Source organism: Oncorhynchus masou, chromosome 2 (assembly GCF_036934945.1).
Source record: "Oncorhynchus masou masou isolate Uvic2021 chromosome 2, UVic_Omas_1.1, whole genome shotgun sequence".
Lineage (NCBI taxonomy): Eukaryota > Metazoa > Chordata > Actinopteri > Salmoniformes > Salmonidae > Oncorhynchus > Oncorhynchus masou.
The window spans coordinates 45,946,959-45,970,122 of record NC_088213.1 but is presented as its reverse complement, the minus strand read 5'-3'; the positions used below and the strand labels follow the sequence as shown (position 1 = coordinate 45,970,122).

At 44.3% G+C, this 23,164-nt stretch overlaps 1 protein-coding gene across 3 annotated transcripts in view; it reads left to right on the top strand.

Moving 5' to 3' along the window:
• The first annotated feature begins 434 nt into the window (after positions 1 to 434).
• The window catches only part of LOC135506000 (serine/threonine-protein kinase BRSK2), a 169,138-nt gene continuing 146,408 nt past the window's right edge, over positions 435 to 23,164 (top strand). For all 3 annotated transcript variants that reach the window (XM_064925335.1, XM_064925343.1, XM_064925329.1), the window contains exon 1: positions 435 to 864. In XM_064925335.1, coding sequence (XP_064781407.1) covers positions 774 to 864 — 91 coding nt within the window. In that variant the 5' untranslated portion in view covers positions 435 to 773. The remainder of the gene's footprint in view (positions 865 to 23,164) is intronic.

Sequence of the window (23,164 nt, the reverse complement as noted above, 5' to 3'; positions counted from 1 at the left end):
GCCACTTGTTTTATTGGGTAAAGGAGAGACAAGATTTTGGATAGGTTTTGTCACCAATTCTATTTGCTGGTCACTATTCTATTATATAGTTGGTTTGTCAATGTTAATCACTTTTGTGAATATTTACAAATATGCTTGGCAAATACTAGGAGGCTACTGCGCTGATTCCCCCGTAATGCTATTCTGTCACTTCGACCTGAATTAAATTAAGGGATTCCTTTATCTGGACCTGGTTACCGCGGTGGAAGGAGTTTAAACCGGGTGAAAAGTGATTGCATTCGTTTTGTGCAGCGTGCTGATTCCCCGCTTTCGCCCGATGACGTGCCGGGCCAACCAGCCCCTGCGTTGTGCGCGCTGTGCGCATGCGTATTCATACAGCTAAGACGTTGGCGTCAGTCAGCACTAAAACACTATCCTGTTAGATTGCCCCGTCAACGGGTTGTGCCAAATCTGTGTTCACCGCGTCTCGTTTCCTCTCCACAATACGAACACGGACGAAAAGAACACCATGTTATCCAGATTTAAAGACGCCACATTTCAGCAGTGAAAAGAGGAGGTAGAGACAGAGGGGAGTGAACTAACAAAATAGGTTAGAAAGGGACCCAGAGAAGAGAGAATCCCACCGACCATCTGCGTGAGGCGAGAGAGAGGAGGCCAACCGGAGAGCAGCAGCCGACTGCCCTGTGGAATAACCTACGGTTTCCGTTGATTTGAAACGATAATTTTGATTTGTATTTATTATTCTGTTAGACATATTACTAAATTCTAACAACATGTCATCTTCTGGCAAAGACAACAGCGCACACTATATGAACTATGTGGGACCTTATCGTTTGGAAAAGACCCTCGGAAAAGGACAGACAGGTTAGTCCTTGTCGCTTGTCTAAACGTGGATGATGTGAACGCACTGAGTTATGCTGACATGGGCTAGGAAACATGGGCTTCTCAGTAGGTTATTGTGGGTTTGGTGGGTTTTATTTAGGGTGCATCACTAACTTGCGGGCCGGTTACTTCTAGTTCCCACGAATTGCTTTTGACTCATTGCATCAATCGGGATTGGGACTGTGCACTTGAATGTCTTATGTGGATTGTCCTAAAATTCTACTTCACAATAAAAGATAATAAACTGGTCCGCCCTATAGCCTAGTCAGCTGGCTACAGTTGGGCTACATGTAGTCCACACGGCTTACGTGTGATTGTTGAAATATAATAATAATATCCCTTTAATCCTCATTGCCAGACAACGGGGAGATGGTATCGCAATGTTGTGTGTTGTGGGTTTGTTACATTGTAGCGTGTAGCTGTCTTCGAACATGCACACGTTTGTCGTTTACAATGTTGCATTGGGGAAGCTTGCGCTGATATCTGCCAAATGAGATAGGGCAAGCTACTGCACTGCACAAGGCTGCTGTACCAGCGGTGTGGTTTCACTGTCAGTCCCTGCAATGACAAGCACTAGCACCTATCCGTGCAATTTCTGCTGCAATTACAAATACTTTTAATCCCAAACTACACGCATGGGGTGAAATGTATTTTATAAAGGAAAGATGGACGTAGTCTAATGATTTCCTGGTACCCTATTTGTATCCGGCTAAAGCAGTTTTGATTAAAATAAATAGCCTATGCGGGAGGCATAGCATCCCCAAAACCACTAGGCAATGATGTGGGTACCACTGTCATAGGCTATAGGCTACTTTTTTGAAAGCCCCCCCCCCTCCCCCCATAATCTCTGATTCTCTTCTGGGCGCGCAATATCAAGTGCGCCTATAGAGTGGTCTCAATCAACTGATCCATAGCCTATTGGCTATAGGCTACAAAGTCCATGCTCAGAGAATCACAGAGCAAAGTTATATTTCTAAGATGGCTGCTGGGATGGTGTAAATAAAACAAGGCTGCATTACACACTGCAATGGATATTCTAACCCTGAGCTCTTGCTGATCCCCAAACATGTGTGTGCAGCCTAACCAATGCTGTACTGTGTAGGCCTACAGTGGCAGTTCATGAGGAGAGTAAAATCATCATTTCGAAAATAATGAGTCCAAAAAATGCATTATCTTGCGTGCGGACTAGTTTATAGTTTATGTACTCTTTAGATTGAGAAGGAAAGGTCGACGATGAGGAGGACCGTAGGTCAACTTTGATAGTCCATGTTGCATTTATCAGAGTTATTGACCTAACAATAAGCCAGATTCGAGTAATTTACCTTGTGGTGCTGAAATTTGAAGCAGCAGTCACGGCAAAATGAATTGAAAATGGACAGCTCATGGTGCTGAAAGTAGGCAAAATCGAGTAGGCATAATTCATTTAAACCATCTTCAATTATATTCGACTTTACTAACAACAAGAGAGCTTTGTATTTGAGCCTATTTCTTCCTATTCAAGAAATGAGAGGTAGGCCTTCCTGTTTCACATTCGAAATTAGGCTGTAGGCTGCTATATACATAGAAATCTCGGCCAATTTCTCCACCCAGCATGCGCTCTTTAAATAGCCTACCTCTGTGTCAGTGAAGGGCTGTTAAGTTAACCTGGACTCGAATTGCGGGGGTATGAATGTACATCATAGACCTACCTTTTATTAAAGTAAACGGTGAAAAGCGCAGGTCTACCCATTGTTAGTTTTAAGATTTAGAGGAAGAAAAAAACAATTTATATAAAGTGAACTTTAAGAGCCGCTTTGTTCCGCGATGCTTTATGCTAGAAACAAGCTGTAAAATACACCCTGGGAAGACACGACTCTGATGCATATGAGGATAACACTGTTTCATTTCGTTGACATTCCGAGGCTGAGCTACAACCTTCTACAGAAAGAAAGAAAAAATATAATTTTCTTGGAAAGTAATCTAATTTTGTCGCTATCTATTGATTAAGCTATTCACTCTCTGTACAATAGAATATGTTTAAACCCAGACAGCTTTTAAGGAAATACTTGTGACATTCTCTCGTTGAGTTAAGCCATGGAAGAAGGGTAGCAAGCGGTTAAATATAACATTTTCTGCGCAGTAGGCCTACATTTTGAAAGGGTCATGCTCAGATTCCTAATGACATCTCAGATTTAATTATTTGTAAACAGGGACAGTTTTGTATCAAACAAGACACACTGATTTGGCATTGGAGAAATATAATTAGATTTTTTATTTATTTTATTATTATTTATTTATTTTACCTTTATTTAACTAGGCAAGTCTGTTAAAAACAAATTCTTATTTTCAATGGCGGCTTAGAAACAGTGGGTTAACTGCCTGTTCAGGGACAGAACGACATATTTTGTACCTTGTCAGCTCGTGGGTTTGAACTTGCAACCTTCCGGTTACTAGTCCAACGCTCTAACCACCACATGAAATTTAAAAAAAAGGCTATGTTTTTTTTCTCAGACTTGCAAGTTAGATGATAGATTCATGCAATGTTTTTATTTAAAAGGAGATCTTTCCACCCCTACGATGGTCTGTAGACCCAAACCCAAACCTTCGGGCCTGCAGCCCGGTGCGCGATCAATAATTCCTGCGTTGTAATGCTTACAGGACAAATAACAATTTCTTAAACGACAAATCCAAGGCTCTGGTCTATTCAAATAGGGAGGTTAAACTGTAAGGATGTTCTCTGCTATCCACATTATGTTTTAATGATGCATTTGGGTATTGGGGAGGGTCACTTTCTTATTTTTCAAGCATTCAGGGAGGGTTTAGGTAAAATATATATTTTGCTTAGAGGTCAGAGTTTCTCCATTTAATCCTTATTATAAATAACGTTCACCCCCTTAATTATTTCCAATTTTGTCTTGGCCGATTAATGATGATTGAGGTTTTTATATGTACTTCTGGCTGGGATTCATATGCATCCTTTGCACTAGGAACCCTGTCATTTTCTGTTAATTCAGTAACTAGTTCAAATCTATGTCAACCACTTCCAGGGCTATATAAAGGTGAGGGTGACATGGCTTGCATGTGTTGAACTGCGTTTATCAATATAGAACTCACGCATTAGGGTGTACATACATACATACAGTAGCCTACTGTAATGCACAAACTGCAATTTTCACTCCAAAGTCACTGCTGTTTACAGTCCTATGGACGAGAGACAGGGACAGAGTCCTATATGACCATGCAGGTCAGCGAGGTCACACAGCAATGGGAACCTGTACTCTGGTCTTATTACCATATTTATGTGAAGGCTTTATTCCCTGGAATCCTTGTATCACGGCTCAGGAGACGACCCATGTGCAAACAGTTTAAAGTAACAAACGTTTATTACAAAATCAGGGGGCAGGCAAACGACAGGCAGGTAGAGGTCAGTAATCCAGAGCAGAGTCCGAAAGGTACAGAACGACAGGCGGGCTCAGGGTCAGAGCAGGCAGAGGTCAGTAAACCAGGGCAGCATCACAAGGTACAGAACGACAGGCAGGCTCAGGATCAGGGCAGGCAGAATGGTCAAAACTGGGAAAACAGGGATTCGAGAAAAAACAGGAGTAAAAGCACTATATGATATAGGTTTAATCCTAGGCACATGAAAGGAGGGATGTATACGGCGGGTACGGGCAACAGAAGACGAACAGCAGAGGGGCTAAGAATCTTGGAGATGGGGAAAGGGCCAATAAAACAGGGGCAAAGTTTGCGGGACTCCACCCGGAGGGGCAGATCTTAAGTGGGCAGCCATACCCTCTGCCCGAGACAATACCAGTGAGCCGGGTTCCGGTGGTCTTGAGAAGAGACAACCGGGCTCTCTTCCAGGTACGGCGACAGCAGCGGACGAACATCTGGGCCGAGGGTATGCCGACCTCTTGCTCCGGCAAGAGCGGGGGCTGAGCGGGGGCACACGAGTTGCTGGCTCCAAATGGTGGGATTGGCAGAGACAAGGCAGCGAAGAGTCATTTTCAGGTTTTGATTGGCTCGCTCTGACTGGCTGTTAGACTGAGGATGGAACCCAGAGGACAGGCTGGCCGACGACCCAATGAGTGTGAAGAATGTCTTCCAGAGCTGTGAAGAGACCATGTCCACCTGGTGTACATGGATCCACCGGTAGTCCATGGAGGTTAGCTCGGGGAGAGGAATGGGTTGCTTTGGAAAACAGGTCCACTACTGTCAGGATGACAGTGTTGCCATCAGATGAGGGGAGATCTGTGACAAAGTCCAGGGATATGTGAAACCAGAGAGGGTGAGGGACAGGAAGTGGTTGAAGGAGACCAGCTGGAGCTTGCCGAGGAGTCTTGTTCTGTTCACTGATCATGCAGATGGTGACGTCAGGGACCGTGGTAGGCCACTAAAAGGCCACCTATAGCATTGTCGCACAAAGGCCAGGGACCGATGGGAGCCAGGGTGGCACGCAAGCCTGGAGCAGTGGGCCCACTCCAGGATGGAGGGATGGATAACGTCAGGGGCAAACATCCAGTTATCTGGCCTCCCCCGAGGTTCGGGTGGGAATGCTGCATCTCACGCACCTGATTCTCTATTCCCCAGCTGAGTGCCATCGCCAGACACGAGGTGGATGGATGGTCTCAGGGTCCGAGGGTGCAGCCGTGGGGCTATAGCGGCGTGACAGTGCATCCACCTTGACATTCTTGGATCCCGGTCGGTAGGAGAGGGAGAAGTTAAACCGGGTGAAAAGCAGGGCCCACCTATCTTTCCTGTAATTCAGACGTTTGGCGGTGTGGAGATATTCCAGGTTCCTGTGGTCCATCCACACAATGAAAGGATGTTCTGCCCCCTCGAACCAGTGCCTCCACTCCTCCGGCTCCATCTTCACCGCGAGAAGCTCACAATTCCCCACATCGTAGTTCCTCGCTTTAAGACGATGGGCGAAGAAGGCACAGGGATGTAACTTGAGCTTTGAACTTGGGAGAGGTGAGAGCAGACAGGTGGGAAGCCAGGGTGCTATAACCCTGGATAAAGCAACGATAAAAGTTGTAAAATCCCAGGAAACATTACAGCTGCACTGTGGGGAGCATTGGTAAGACCAAATGGCATGACCAGATATTCATAGTGACCGCTGACTGTGTTGAAGGCAGTCTTCCACTCGTCCCCTTCCTGTATCCGCTCCAGGTGGTATGCGTTCTGCAGGTCCAGCTTGGAGATCATAGTTGCCCCCTTGAGCGTCTTGAAGACCGAGGCGTTGAGTGGTAGCGGGTAGCAGTTCTTAACCATGATGTCATTGAGGCCATGGTAGTTGATGCACCGGGGCAGGGTTTTGTCTGTGCCGGCGGGGGAGGCAGAAGGATGGATACACACTGCAGCTAGGGAGTCCTCGATGTAGGTCTCCATAGACTTGGTCTCCGGTCCTAACAGAGAGTACACTCGTCACCGGGGTGGTGTGTGGTGCCTGGGAGAAGGTTGATCCTGCTGTCATAGTGTCGGTGCGGAGGAAGCAAAGTGGACCGGGCCTTACTAAAAACCTCCTGGAGGTCCTTGTACTCTGCGGGAATGGCAGAGAGGTCCGTGGCAACTTCCCAGCCCACAGGAAGACGTCCTGGGGCAGGCAATCACAATGGCTGTGGCAGAAAGGGCTCCAGCCCATGATGGCACCAGCAGTCCAGCCAATGAGGGGATTGTGTCGCTGGAGCCAAGAGAATCCCAATATCACAGGAACCTGAAGAGACATAATAATTTGCTTGAATTGCATAGCCTCAATGTGGTTCCCCGACACTCGTAGGTTGATGGGAGTGGTATTGTGGGTGACCCTGCCTATAGAGCATCCGTCCAGCGCTCTAACGTCCATGTGAATGGAGAGGGGCTGAGTGGGGATGCCCAGCTCTAAAGACAGGGTATCATCCAAAAGACTCTCATCGGCCCCAGAGTCGATGAGTACCTGGAGAGATTTTGACTGGTTCCCCCCCAGCAGGATGGCATGGAGAGCAGAGGGGGACAGGAAAAGTTATCCATATGGCCCTCCAGAGTACTCCAGTAAGCCTGGTCTTTTAGTGGGGAAGAGGACACAAAATGACCATTAGTCCCACAAGACAGGCAACTCTTTGTGTGTAGCTTATGCAAACCTTTGGCTGGCGACAGGCTCGCTCTGCCTAGTTTCATCGGCTCGGGTAGAGGTGATTCTGCAAACTTCAAAGACTCTTGGGGGAACTCGGGTAGCCTCGGGTTCTCTTGGCACCAGAGACGTCGGGACTTCCGGGAAGCCTCGGAGGCAAGATCCGTTGGTAGTACTCGGGCTGCTAGCTCGTCCTTAACTTCTTCTGATAATCCGTACAGGAACATGTTGAACAGCGATTCCGGGATCAGGCACTATCAGCTGCCAATGTGCGTAAATCCACCGTATAGTCTGCCAAACTGCGGGAGTTTTGCCGAAGCAACTTTCGAGTAGCCTCTTTCCCAGACAATGGAGAATCGAAAACCTTTTTCACCTCCGCCACAAACTCCTCCAGACTGAAGCATACGGCCGACTGGTACGAAAGGTACAGAACGGCAGGCAGGCTCAGGGTCAGGGCTGACAGAGGTCAGTAAACCAGGGCAGTGTCACAAGGTACAGAACAAAAGGCAGGCTCAGGGTCAGGGCAGGCAGAATGGTCAAAACCGTGAAAACAAGAAAACAAGGACTAGAGAAAAAACAGGATTATGGGAAAAATGCTGGTAGGTTTGATGAGACAAGAAGATCTAGCAACAGACAAACAGAGAACACAGGTATAAATACACTGGGGATAATGGGGAAGATGGGCGATATCTGGAGGGGGGTGGAGACAAGCACAAAGATAGGTGAAACAGCTCAGGGTCTGACACCTTGGCTAGTATTAGCGTTGGCTCTTACACTGATTGCATTTGATTGGTCATGGAGAGCTGCTAGTGACATTACATCATTCAATTCTCATATGAACACATCCATTCGGGTCACTTTCTGTACCTGTGTCCTTGTATACCATAGGTGCTCATAGGTGCTTAGTGTGCCAGGTAGCCTAGCGGTTAGAGCATTGGGCCAGTAATCAAAAGGTTGCTGGTTTAAAATCTGAGCTGACAAGGTGAAAAATCTGTCAATATGCCCTTGAGCAAGGCACTTAACTGTAATTTGCTCCAGGGGCACCTTATTACTATGGCTGACCCAATCAAACAACACAAACTTCAACTATCCAGTTTATGTGACAATAAAACATATTTTATTTTATCCACTACAACCACCTCCACCCCCTCTCATCTAGTCCTTTCTCCCCACCACCCTGCTCTCTAGCCTGGGTAAGCGACATCCCGGCTTCCCTTAGCTGTCCAACATCTACAAACTCCGTTACCAACCCCACCCCTCTCAACCATTCTTTTCTCCCCACCACCCTGTTTTTTTGGTAAAAGGCATGCCACGTATGTGGAGCTTGTGTCATCTGTTTCCCCCTGTCCCCCCAGAGCTCCAGTGTCCACTCCAACTATGACTCCGCGTCCTGAAATGAATCTAAAGTGGAGCTGGGCTACAAGCAGAAACGCCGTTGAATGACTCTGTGTGTGTGTGTGTGTGTGTGTGTGTGTGTGTGTGTGTGTGTGTGTGTGTGTGTGTGTGTGTGTGTGTGTGTGTGTGACTGTGCACATGTCTTCACATGAGACATGACAGAGAGTTTGTGTGTATATATTTAAACCATTGACAATGTATGCTATTATTTTTTATTTTGTGTGCGCGTGCGCGTGTGTGTGTGAGCATGTGTGTGTGTTGTGCTGGCTCCAGCTTGACTGTGAGGCTGACTGAGGTTGTTGATGGCTGTTATTATGAATAGACTTCCCCTGTGCTGCGTCTGCAGAGAGGACAGAGAAGCCCATATGTCATCACACCAGGAGCTCAGGCAGGGGGAGAGACGTGCGTTTGTGCGTGCTTGTGTGTGTGTCTGTTTGTGTGCGTGTGCGTATCACCCCCAAGGGGCCAGGATTTAAAGAGGAAACCTTGTAGCCTAATTCCATTTTCTACCTCAAATGAGAAACCCACCACCTCTCCAAACCCTCCTATAAGATTACTATGATTGATATTGAGATCATCCAATAGGTGCCTATATCATTGTTCAACCTACACACAATGGTTTCTTATTAAAGCAAGGACTCAATCCAAGGTTGTAATGCATTCAAATATACATCAATGGCAAACAATAACTTCTTTGTTTATTTTGCTGCTCCTAAATTAGCAACATTGAGTGGTTATTATGAATGGCAGATTTTGGATGGGAATGTTGTGTCATTTTTCTACAGGTGCCAAACTTGGAGGCGTTTTGCCAAGAAGAGCTGTCTTGCTGTCTGTGTGTTTTCATCTGTAAGAGTTGGAGCCCCCTTTAACGCAGGCTTTCCAGCGTCATATTTGGTCCTCATCTGCTAAGTGTCCAGCAGTGTGTGTGTGTGTGTGTGTGTGTGTGTGTGTGTGTGTGTGTGTGTGTGTGTGTGTCGGGCAGCAGCAGTGGGGATGGTTGTCATGGTTTCATCTCTCCTCTGACAATGGCCATGCTTTCCATCCTGGGGATCACAGCAAGACTGCAGCCTCCAAGCTTTTTATATCCCCCTCTCCTCCCTCCCTTCCCCCTCTCTCCTTTTCTCCCACCCACCCTTACCCCCTCTTTCTTGCCTTTGCTTGCCATTGCTCCCCTCTCACACACTCTAACACTACCCCCTCTCTCTTCATCTCTTCTCTCACTCTCCTATGGCCCCTCTCTCTCTCTCTCTCTCTCTCTCTCTCCATTCTTGTCTCTTCCACACTCTAACACTACCCTTCTTCTCTTCTCTCCATGGCCTACTTCCAAACTCCCCTCCCCTTCCCTCTTTCCTCTCTAGCCTCTATAGTGTTTCTTTCAGAAGCTAAGTGATCTCTGGTGGATGTATTGGCCATCTCCAGTTGTGTTGTGGGACGTAACAATGAGGCATTGGCTTCTCCTGTATGTGAGGGCATCGTGAAGTGTCTATGGAGAGGTTGGATTGGGACTGAGCATATATTTATCACTTTCTGTGGATCACTCTGTGCTCATAAGACAGACTGCAATTTACCCATGGATGCTCCTAAAGACTAAAGAGACCCAGAGGAGAGAGGGAGGGGGAGAGAGGGGATCCTCTGCCCAGATGGCTGTGTTTGGGTTCCCTGAGATGCAGCTTCATTATCAGCTGGCTGCAGAGGTGTGTAATGTCCCCTGCTCTCGAGGTGTGTGTGTGTGTGTGTGTGTGTGTGTGTGTGTGTGTGTGTGTGTGTGTGTTTGTGTGTGTGTGTGTGTGTGGGCGCGTGCGCATTACGTAAGGGACTGTATCTCTGAATCGTACTACCTGTGTACTGTGCGGAACAATTATACCAAAAACTTCAACACAAGTTAATTGGTTGAAATTGGGAGCCCTCTTTTTGTACTGTGGTGATGGGTCAGTTTTATGCGATAATATTACGAGGATTTAACTGTTTTATGCAGAAATAGTGTGGTGATTGTTAAAACATGCAAGCCCTCACATAACATGCAGGGAATTGTGGATTTTGCAAAAAAATCTGCAATCGCGGAATCCTGGAGGGACTACCTTTTGGCAAGGACAGGGTTAATAATATAAATGATTGGTTTTGTACTTCTCTCTCAGTGAAGGGGGCTGGTTTCCACGGTAACCTGGGGAATGCTCTCCCTCTCCTTGTTGGTTGGATGGTTGGATATACTGTATATGTGCCGTAGGTTTGTCTCTCTCTCTCTCTCTCTGCGGCCCTTGCGTTTCTCTCAACTCTGCCTGAGGGGCTTGCCTGAGCTATGTGTCCCTGATTTAGCCCACTGCAGTGAAAGGTTTCACAGAATCTCCACCAACACGCACACACACACACACACACACACACACACACACACACACACACACACACACACACACACACACACACACACACACACACACACACACACACACACACACACACACACACACACACACACACACACACACACACACACCTCAGATAGGAAGGCAGGGTAGGTCCTATTTCTAATTCCAGTCTTTTTCATTGGATCATTCATTTTGGTTCAGGCTGATGATTAGATCTCACTAACCCAAGGAGATAATGCCAATTTATCAGCCATATTATCTTCTTCCTCCTATTCCTTTTCTATAAAACAGATTCAAAGATAAGACCCCACCCACCATCCTCTCCTATCTTTAACCTTTGGCTTCAAGAGGAGGGAGGCTGAGAGAGAGGGGAAAGAGACAGAGATGATCTTAGGAAAATCATGTGCTCTTCCATAACCTGAAGGGATTGATCATGAGCGTTGACTCTTGAGGGCATGGGTGGAGGGTGGAGAGAGAACATGAGTGTGTGTAGACTGGAGTCAATACAAAGACCTCTGTTAGTGTGACCAGGAGTTGGAACGTGGAACAGGACAACATCAAACCGTCTCTTTTAATATCATGCATTTCCTCTATTTGTGGTGAAATACGGTGTTCATAAACTCAGCAAAAAAAGAAATGTCCTCTCTCTGTCAACTCTGTTGACTTTCAGCAAACTTAACATGTGTAAATATTTGTATGGACATAAGATTCAACAACTAAAACATAAACTGAACAAGTTCCACAGACATGTGACTAACAGAAATGGAATAATGTGTCACTGAACAAAGGGGGGTCAAAATCAAAAGTAAAAGTCAGTATCTGGAGTGGCCACCAGCTGCATTAAGTACTGCAGTGCATCTCCTCCTCATGGACTGCACCAGAATTGCCAGTCCTTGCTGTGAGATGTTACCCCACTCTTCCGCCAAGGCACCTGCAAGTTCCCGGACATTTCCGGGGGGAATGGCCCTAGGCCTCACCCTCCAATCCAACAGGTTCCAGATGTGCTCAATGGGATTGAGATCCGGGCTCTTCGCTGGCCATGGCAGAACACTGACATTCTTGTCTTGCAGGAAATCACACACAGAACGAGCAGTATGGCTGGTGGCATTGTCATGCTGGAGGGTCATATCAGGATGAGCCTGCAGGAAGGATACCACATGAGGGAGGAGGATGTCTTCCCTGTAACGCACAGTGTTGAGATTGCCTGCAATGACATCAAGCTCAGTCCGATGATGCTGTGAGACACACCGCCCCAGACCATGATGGACCCCCCACCTCCAAATCGATTCCGCTCCAGAGTACAGGCCTCAGTGTAATGCTCATTCTTTCCACGGTAAATGCGAATCCGACCATCACCCCTGGTGAGACAAAACCGCGACTCTTCAGTGAAGAGCACTTTTTACCAGTCCCGTCTGGTCCAGCGACAGTGGGTTTGTGCCCATAGGCGAAATTGTTGCTGGTGATGTCTGGTGAGGACGTGCCTTACAACAGGCCTACAAGCCCTCAGTCCAGCCTCTCTCAGCCTATTGCGGACCGTCTGAGCTCTGATGGAGGGATTGTGCGTTCCTGGCATAACTCAGGAAATTGTTGTTGCCATCCTGAACCTTTCCCGCAGGTGAGATGATCTGATGTACCGATCCTGTGCAGGTGCTGTTACATGTGATCTGCCACTGCGAGGACGGCCAAATCTTCCCTGGCCACATCTTCAGTCCTCATCCCTCCTTGCAGCATGCCTAAGGCACGTTCACGCAGATGAGCAGGGACCCTGGGCATCTTTCTTTTGGTGTTTTTCAGAGTCAGTAGAAAGGCCTCTTTAGTGTCCTAAGTTTTCATAACTGTGACCTTAATTGTCTAACGTCTGTAAGCTTTTAGTGTCTTAACGACCGTTCGACAGGTGCATGTTCATTAATTGTTTATGGTTCGTTGAACAAGCATGGGAAACAGTGTTTAAACCCTTTACAATGAAGATCTGTGAAGTTATTTGAATTTTTACGAATTATCTTTGAAAGACAGGGTCCTGAAAAAGGGCCGTTTCCTTTTTTGCTGAATGCATTAGGACATCCTCAGGTCTCAGCAGGACTTGTGTCATTCTCATCAGGGCATGTCAGTCTCTGGTAGTGGTGAGGTCTCTGTGGTGAGAATTAGAATGACAGGGGGAAATATTTACCTTGCATTGTACTGTACAATGGATGGTTTGGAATGGCTTGTGAAAGCCGCAATCCTCTGGTAAGTTTATGGTTGCGTAATGGTAATGCGTAATGGTAATGAACCACATATGCCTTGGTTTATGATTAACATTCACAATTTGTGGTGTGTTTGTGTGTGTGCATGTGTGTATGTGTCATTCTCAGATTGTTATAGAGGTTGTTGTTAGATCCGCAAAAAAGTATGACGCAAGAAAAAACTTCTCTCAACACTTGAGAAATCTATGAAATCTTGCGAACGGAAACGAACAAAGGGTGTTTATCAACTCTCCAGCAAGACGGAGAGATGTTGTCAGTTTGATTCAATTACCCCCCCCTGTTGTGTGAAGGAGTGTGTTGCCTCTTACCCTCAACGGTGGTATTCTTCACTCTTTGTCCTGGATGGCTGTATTGTCTGCAGGCTTTCATAATCCAGCACTAACACTCCGGATTTATCTAACCATGAGCTTGATGTGTTTATTAGAAGTGTTAAGTAAGTGTGTTAGTGCTGGGACTATAGGTGTGCGCAAAAACTTTCCAGAAACCACCCATCAAACTCAGTGGGCAAAGGCTGTTTGATGGCTACTCTATCTTTACCAGGTACTTGCATTTGACCATATATACCTGCACTATATAGGAAATAAGCTATCATTTCAGATGTGTGCGTGTGTGTGTGTGTGTGTGTGTGCGTGCGCACGTGTGCTTCCCCGTATAGAACCTGACAGGATTTCTGTCTTTCTATTCTATCTTTACCAGGTACATTGCATTTGACCATATATACCTGCACTATATAGGAAATAAGCTATAATTTCAGATGTGTGCGTGTGTGTGTGTGTGTGTGTGTGTGTGTGTGCGCGCGCACGTGGACTTCTGTCAGCTCCCTGGAGATTCCACTCCTCTCTTCTCCTCCACACTTCTCCTCTCCTGTGTTTGAGGTTCATTACCTCTCCTGTCATTTATGTACGGGCATGTGTGCTGTATTTATCCTGGGTCGATTGTCTTTATTTCCTGCTAGTCAGAGGTTTAATCGACTCCGCAACACTGCAGAGCCGTGTGCACAGCCTATTAATGATGGTCCCAGTGTGTTGGACACGTGTGTGTGCATTCGTTTGCGTGTGAGTTTCTGTGTCTGTGGGCATTTGTTAGCATGTGTGAGCGTGACTGTGTGTGTGTGCACTTGTTAAACGTGTGAAACGTGTGTAGCCTACGTGTGTATGTGCATTCCGTTATGTGTGTGTGTGTGTGTGTGTGTGTTTTCTTTGTGTGTGCGCCTGCATAGGTCTGTGTGCATTCATTTACAGTACCCTCGTTCATTAATGACTTAGTATTCACAGTATGCTGTGTTGTCAATGACCTTCATAGGTTTCTGTAGGAGCCAGATGAACTTAAGAGGATCAGGTGTAGGTAACTGCAGCACAAGGCTCTGTCCATGTTAATCATTGACACTGCTTCTGTACGTGAAAAAGACTCTGCTCTGCCAATGAGTAATATGGAGAGGTACTCACCCTCTCTAGCAATTAAGGTCACTTGGTGGTTGTTGGTGTGAAACTACTGTACTGTAAAGGAAGTTTGTTTTTAGGTCGTTTTTAGCTAGCTACTATGCTACTCATAACCTGTTAGCATTGCAGTAGACTTTCATGTGTTAGCCGTAGCATCCCTAGCTGATGCTAGCTTCGTAGTCTCCCGATTTGGCAAACGTCTGCCTGACACAGGGTTATCAGGCGTTCTCCACTCTAATCCATTCCACCCTGTCAGGCCTGATAGCCCAGGCCATCCACCGTTAACACAGATAGCTAACAGCCAATAGCCCATCCACTGCTAACACAGATAGCCAACAGTACCTCCACGTCTAATACAGAAAGCCCATCTAGGGCTAATACAGCCACGTTTAACTTGGACCAATTGAAAGGCTCAATCAATAGCTGTTAATCAAATGGGTTATGGCTTCAGATAAGCTTCTTATGGCTCTGCAGACTCCTTCCCTCAGCCAAAAACATAATGAAATTGAGCACAAATCCTCCTAGGCCCTCCCTCTGCTCTCTTCTCTCTCTCTCTCTCTCTCTCTCTCTCTCTCTCTCTCTCTCTCTCTCTGTTCCCTCTCTGTTCCCTCTCTGTTCCCTCTCTCTGCTCCTTCACTCAAGCTCCTCTCCGTCCATTCTCTCTTCACTCCCTCCTGTCTCTATCTCTTCGTTTGGGTACTCATCCCATTCCAAAAGCAATCTGGACTTTTCCCCTGAGTCAGCACTTGTGCTGTCCAAGAGTAGAGTCAAGCGGGCGGGGAAATTATAATTTGAAGAGCTGCTTTACCTCTCTCACTCTCTCGTTCTCTCATACCACACACCCAAGTAAATTTCTTAGCGCTTTGGATTTTTTTGTCATCACCATCTCATATGTAGGCTACTAGCTACACGGCCTGATTCTTGCCTCCTCTTTTGAAAAGGGCATGATCATTTGTCCTCTACAGCAGCTTGGGCATCATGTCACATCAACCATAGCATTTAGCTAACACAAAAGGAGAGCTAGTATTTCCATAGAGCTCAATAGAGCTGGAAACAATTATTTTTATTTACATAATTGAATGGAAAGCTATCTATGCCATTTGAAATGGATAAGGGAAAAAAGTCACTTTTTTACATTAAGTATTGAATGGATAGCCAAGTTAGCCTCCACACAGGGCATAAGCCTTGCTAAGCCCAGAAGCATTAAGATGAAGTTGCCCATAGACACTGATCTAAGGTCAGTTTAGCATTAACCCCCAATGGTTACACTTAGCATTTCTGGGTGGGTAAGCTGATCTGTGCCGAAGGGTAAGTACTACCCAGTCAGAACTGTGAGCTCTCTTTGCTCTACCAGGACTCACACACTAAAGCTGAGTCGTCCACACAGACGGCCTGTGTTCTGTGCGCTGGAGCGACCCCTGCCTGCCTGCCTGCCTGCCTCGGCATAGGCGTCCTCCCAGATGGACCGTGTGCAGCTGCATGTGCGGAGACGGAGACCCGTGGCCCGAGCACAAACATCCAATCATGTGGCATACTCAGATTAGGGGGCGGGTGGCGAGTCGTGAGAATCACCATTATGCCCACTTTACTGGTAATGGTGATAGGTACCACTGCTACCAGGCAGATTCACTGGATGTGTGTGTGTGTATGTGTGTGTGTGTATGTTGATGTGTGTGTGTGCAATATGTCTCCATAACCGCACAAACCATGACCACACACAGAGTGTATCCTGTAGCACAGTGTTCCCAGGGAGTGTAGAAGTAGGAGAGCTGTAACCTGAAGTCTGTAGTGTGAGTGGAGCAATGGGCTGCAGTGCTGCATGCTGCATTACAGCAGTTGCTGCAGAGTCTCTGCGGGCACACACACACCAGCCAAACCACCCTCTGCATAGCAACAACATCACTTCATAGCAGTCTTACTATGTGTGTGTATGATACATTTGACACACTGTATCCTCTTTGCAGATTTCCTGTGATCTGGATGCATGGTATTATGCATCAGTGCCCCCCCCCCTGTGTATATCCCTGTTGCCTGTCTATATGCCTGTCTATATGGCCCAGAAACACAGCTAGGGCATTAGTCTCCTCGACACTCTACACCGTTTGTCATGTCACACAGGAAAAGGGGACTTGATTGCAATGCATTATTTGTGGGCCTATTCTTTGTGTTATCCCATGTAACCATGGTTACTACACTAAATGCAAGTGTGTGTGTGTTTGTGTACTTGCGTTCATACGTGTGTTTGTGTTTGTGCGTATGCCTGTGTGTGTGTGCGTGTGCGTGTGTGTGTGTGGGAAATGCAAAGACAATGGCAGCTTATCAACACTGGCTAGTGACAGAGGATATTAAAGAAGACTCCTCTTCAAAACACTACATCAGAATATATCCACATTGTGATTCCCTCTGCATATTATAGGCTAACTGAACCACCAGCACAGATAACCCAGCACATAAGCACTTTGTGCATACTGTGGATGTATTCTGCTTGCTACTACATACAGTACCAGTCAAAGGTTTGGACACCTACTCATTCAAGGATTTTTCATTATTTTTACAATTTTTACAACTATGAAATAACAAATATGGAATCATGTAGTAACCAAAAAAAGAGTTAAACAAATCCAAGTATATTTTAGATTCTTCAAGGTAGCCACCCTTTGCCTTGATGACAACTCTGCCTACTCTTGGCATTCTCTCAACCGGATTCACCTGGAATGCTTTTCCAACAGTCTTGAAGGAGTTCCCACATATGCTTAAACTTTATCCAGGTTATAGCTGGAATTTTGACCAACAACCTAGATTCAGTCCTATGTAGCAAAATTTGAAATAATGTTTTTTACATTGGATAAAAGTAGAGACTCAGAGCTAGAAAATGGTATATCTTACACTGCAGTTGAGGAACAATGGGAAAGTAATTCTGATTTGAAAGTTTATCCATTTTTGAAAAAAATTGCCCTTGAATGTTTTGGTACACCTACTGAAGACCTCTTCTTTGTCTACACCAATTCAGCATCGTTCACACCCTCCTAACCCTTAGCCCCAACCATCTCTTTAAGGATTCACATGTGAGGCCATGTACTAAACAGAGTGAGTAGTGTAGTAAACAACAAAATATTTCAAGACTAAAAGTGGTAAAAGTACGAGCCTACAATAAGGAAAAACTCCAGGGAAAAATACACTTTATCTAGTACTTGGCCTAATATCCTAATCTGACTTTGGTGCATGTCATGTTTTTCTTCACATTACCGTCTCTGCTAAACACATTATATCAAATCTATGTTTATTTGTCACATGCACAGCATACAGAAGGTGTAAACGGTACAGTGAAATGGTAACTTGCATATTTGCGTAGTAGCAATATCAAAAACAGAAAACAGAAAGTGTCTAGATAAAATGTTTTCCCAGACACACTTGTCTAAATTGATGGGTCATGATGAAATAAGCACTATAACCACCCCCCAGCCAAATCTAGCTAAGTGGATGGGTCATTATTGTCTAGACATGCACACATGTTCATGAAATACAATAGATGGCCATAATCACACCCAGGCAAACCTGGAGTCTTTTGTTAAGATATATAGACATGTAGCTATACAATGAACCAGCATAATCCCAACTCATACTACTACTACCAATACAAACAGATTGTCATAGCTGTAGTATGAATCTGCAGGCAGCTAAAGCTAACCAACTAGGTTCAATGTTAGCTAGCTAGCTAACATTAGGCTATAACTAGCAATGCAAACGGATTTCAGATTCAAATAATATTACTACACAGATCATACAAGTAATGTTAGCTAGCGAGCCAGCAAGCTAACGTCCGTTATCTAGCGAAGAGTACGCTTGCAATGAAAATGACTTTTTGACAAAATTACAAACGTATAATATCTGAAAATGTAGCTTGACTCTTACCCATATAGATTGATGAATGCTTCACGGCAGACTGCAACCATTTAACTCAGTTTTGTTTGTCGCTACATCTTGTTTGGCCAGCGTTGTGTCAAGTCATTCCAGTTCACACTGTTCATGGTGTGTGCAGAAAGTAACCCATCACAACTTTTTCTAACTCATCTTGTCGATATCATCAGCTAAAGTCAGGGCATCAATTTAGTTGAGAAAATCATTTTTTTAATGTTGTAGTTCTTGATGGCTAACGTTATATCTTTCTAAAAAGCTGCGGTAGATAGGATTATCAATTCATATTCTGAGCAGCTCACGTTATAGACAGAAGAATGCTACATGGAAGACCAATCCAAACTCATCTCCAGGCATGACCATTATCTCAACAAATCATGGCTAGCAGGAAGGTTCCTGACTTTTTCCGTAATTTAACAATCATATTCGTATTTACAGATGGAAAACAAGTCTGTTATTAAGGCACATTAAAGTTAAAGTTCCATTTCTGTCAGAAAACGCATTTTGATAAAAAAAATGACATTCAAATGCCTCTTCTGTGAAGTTGTGGCCTGCGACTTACGCATAGCTTCATGAAACGGGTCACAATTGGTCAAACTGCCACATCTGGATATTACAACAACAAAGAAGTTACTGCAAACAATGAAATTCATGATTTTGGCAATTAAGCTCTTTATCTTCTTCCCCAAAGTCATATGAACTAATGATTACCATGTATGTCTCTGCAGCCAGTACGAAAGAAGTTAGAGGTAGTTTTGCACGCCAATGCTAACTGGAGTTAGCACAATGACTGGACGCCTATGGTATCTACTAGCATGCTAGCAGTTACCATAGACTTCCAGTAATTGTGCTAATGCTAGTTAAAAATTGCACTAAAGCTAGTTAGAAACTTCCTTCAAACTGCACGCAGAGACATAAAAAGGGTATCCATGAGTTTGTCTGACTCTGGGGAAGGAGATAAAGTCATAAATCCTGAGGTATCCCTTTAAAGGTGGTAGCCAAATGTGGAAAGTAAACAACAAAGTGGTCAATTTCCGCAACAACGAAGAGCGTTGAAGTGCGAGGCTTAGCGTCTCTGCTGTTTTGGTGGCCTGGCTACCACCCTGTGAACAGCGTGAAGCGAACCCATTCATATGCGCAGATATTGTGTGTGACTGTGTGAGAGCTAAGTATTTAATCAGTTTCCTCCGTTCCAAAAATACTGAGTCTTAGGAGTCGAATCTTGACATGGAGTCGACACCGGGAGTCGATGTACAAGGAGTTGAGGAATCAGTTATTTTGGAATCGACTCTCCACCACTACGTCATCGTCTTTAACAGTTAGAAAAATGGCAGAGAAATGCAAGCGACAAGAGTGAAGTCCTCTATGGCAATACTTTGAGAAGTTAGATGAGAAGGAAATGCAAACTTTGCGAGGTGGAATTGCAAGGTGGATGCTTAAACATCTGAAAGGGATGCACTGTGAGACTCAAACCTTGCAGCTGCATTTTGAATTCACACAGTTAACGGAAAACGTATAATAAAATTGCCCTTTTAAACATTGATTTTTTTTTTCACATCCCCCCACATTCCCCCTTGGACAGCGTTCCACGAGTGATAGAACAGCAGAATATGTACTGCAATTTTTTTTTTTACACGAGGAGACTCCTTCATTTCTCGTCCGTTTCAACAACAAAAAATATATATAGCTGTGAGCAGCAATGAACAGCGTTCACAGGATGACAGAAAGGACACAAGATCAGTTGGATAACAACCATTTTTTTTGTACTACGCCCCTCGCGCCCCTCATAACCACAAACGACTTCAATGATGGCAGTCTCAGACTAAAGTATGTATGTAGAACAACAGAGCAGCGGAATCATTTAGTGTGAGTCATCAGGCTAACTGTGAAGTGGATTTACAGTGGTTTAAAATGGACAAGTAAAATCTGATTTGTCAATAACTCAGCCATCTTTTGACCAATCTCTTAGCTTTTCTCAAACTAAGTTAAGACAAGTACCTTGGGCCTACATTGTAATTTGGTGTTTTTAGCATATTTTGGTATATTAGTGTATGTTCAGAATATACAGTGCTTGTATAGTTTGGTCATCTTTGAATGCATCAATGTTATTTTCACAAACTCTTTAGGGAGTCCAAAGACCCCATTTTGGAGTGAATCTGACTTTTAGTCCTGGAGAACAAGATTTTTTAATGATTATTATAATCATTGGCGTTACATATTCAAAATAATTATTGTTAATAGTTTCCTTATATGTTGAGATATCAATGCCAACTTAACATTGTTCATCATGGTAATGTCTTTGATGACCCCAACAAGTTTCAAGGTGATAGACCATTGTGAAGTGGATTTACAAATGATTTCAATGGACACGTAAAATCGGATTTCCTGATTTGTCAATTACTCAGCCATCTCTTAGCCAATCTTTTATATTTTTTCTAAGTTAAGAGATGTTAAGAGGTGTCATTGTACGCTGATGATTTATGTTTTCATGTTTTTAAAACCAGAATTAGAATCTCTCCAATCTCTCATAGAGGATCTTGATACTTTTGTTATCCTCTCTGGATTAAAACCACATTTTGATAAGCTTTTACATTTTGGATCACTTAAAAATGCAAATTTTACATTACCGTGTAGTTTACCAATTAAATGGTCTGATGGAAATGTGGACATACTCTTTGAATGATGGGGCTTTTGCTATGTGACACTCACTAGGCCTCTCATCACTAGCCCAATTATTCATTGATGATGAGTTGCCTCTTTTGCTCAGCTACAGGATAATGTCAACCTCCCCCAATCCCACTTTATCCGCTATCTCCAGAATAGGAACTTTGTCAGAGCTAACACACCTGAATTTCCCCATAGGCCTGCGAAATACAACTACAGTGAGCATCTTTGAGCTGAACAAGTTTCCTTGCAACCAATATAATGTTATATATATGGTGGATACAATCTTCCCAGCTCTGCAGATTTTGCTGTGAGGAGTCATTAGATCATTTATTTTGGTATTGTCCATATGTAGCTCGTTTTTGGTCACAGGTACAGGAATGGCTGAAGGATTCTAACATTTGCTTAGAACTAACACTGCAGATAGCAATACTGGTGATTTGAAAAGGCATATTCATTCAATCAATAATATAATTATTATTTTAGCAAAAAATTGTATTTTTAATTTACAATCTGTAGAAGCTACGAGAATAGAAAGGTTCAGTAGTTTTGTGAAGCATCACAGCACAGTTGAAAAATATATGGCAAAATGGATGATGTTGAGAGATAGATGGAGCTGAAGGGTGGTACTAATAACATACAGGGTCTGTAAAATGTATATAGATTCATACATTTTGTGAAATAGCACAGTTACAAATAGAAATCGAACTGGATGGACATCAGAAATAGAGGAAGGACTAAAAACAAACAAAATATAACTATTGTAAAATAGATTGTGTCTGTAAAATATGTATAAGATGTACTGTATAAACTGAAGGTAGAAGCCTAAGTGTTTATTAGTTTACTCCAATTGGAGGAAGGGTGGTAGGGTTTGCAGGGAATAATAAAGGTATATTCTTAAAAAATATGTATGTCTATAGGTTTGTATATATGTGTATATGTATGCATACGTGTATGTATATGGATATATATATATTTACCCCCAAAATATATGGGGATTGGAAATGATGCAGACTATTACATTGATGGAAGCAACAATTTTTCCGGAATATTAAGCTGATCTACCCCTTAAATTATTATTATTATTTTTTAAGTTTAAGATCCTACCTACCGAAAGTGGTATTATTTGGATGTATGGTACATGAGAAGTAAAAAAACAAACATGCCGTATGGGTCCTTGAGACACCTACATATAACGTTTCAAGCCTCTCGGTAAAACGGGGTGGCAGATATGAGGGTTTAAGTGAGGCTGCTTATAACAGCAACTATAGGATATATTCTATTTGACAGAGACCCTCTCGACCGATGTTACCAATCTCTTCCCTTGCCAACATGTCTAAAAAGGTCAACAGTGCCATTCTTTTTGACCATTTTACTCCATGGCCTCTAGTTTCCGTGTGACAAATTAGAAAATAAGTTACCAATCTATGCTTGAGTTATTTGACCATGTCAAGAAAAAAATGTATCTAAGAATAACAATAGGTGTCGCTGTGAACCCCTAATAACAAAGGCGCTGGGGTGAACAGTGGTCCTGTTTCCCCAAATGCAGATTCAATTTTTTAAGGCAGTTTGGATTATTGCTTGGTCAATAAGTTAGCTGTGAATAGGTTACCCTTCCATCAGAAACGTACAGCTCCATACCTTAACTAGAAAAATTAAAATGTTCAATATCCTGTGAAATATTTATAGACTAAATGCATGAAGCCATCCTTCACTGTCATGCATGCTCATACACATGGAGGTACACACGCACACGCACGCACGCACTTACACACACACACACACACACACGCACGCACGCACTTACACACACACACACACACACACACACACACACACACACACACACACACACACACACACACACACACACACACACACACACACACACACACACACACACACACACACACACACACACACATACACACACACACACACACACACATACACACACACACACACACACACTCTGGTGTGGCAGGTAACAGACAGACAGGAGACGCTGGGAGTCTGATGCGGTTTGCCACCTTGCTCCTGGCATCTTGCCACGCTGGGCGCACGACGCAACGAGGGGCAACGCCAAGGTCACCCAACAGCAGGGTGCCAATGGCAGTGGCATGGACAGATGCCACTTGTACCGCACTCTGTGCTCTGTGTGTGTCTGTCTGTCTG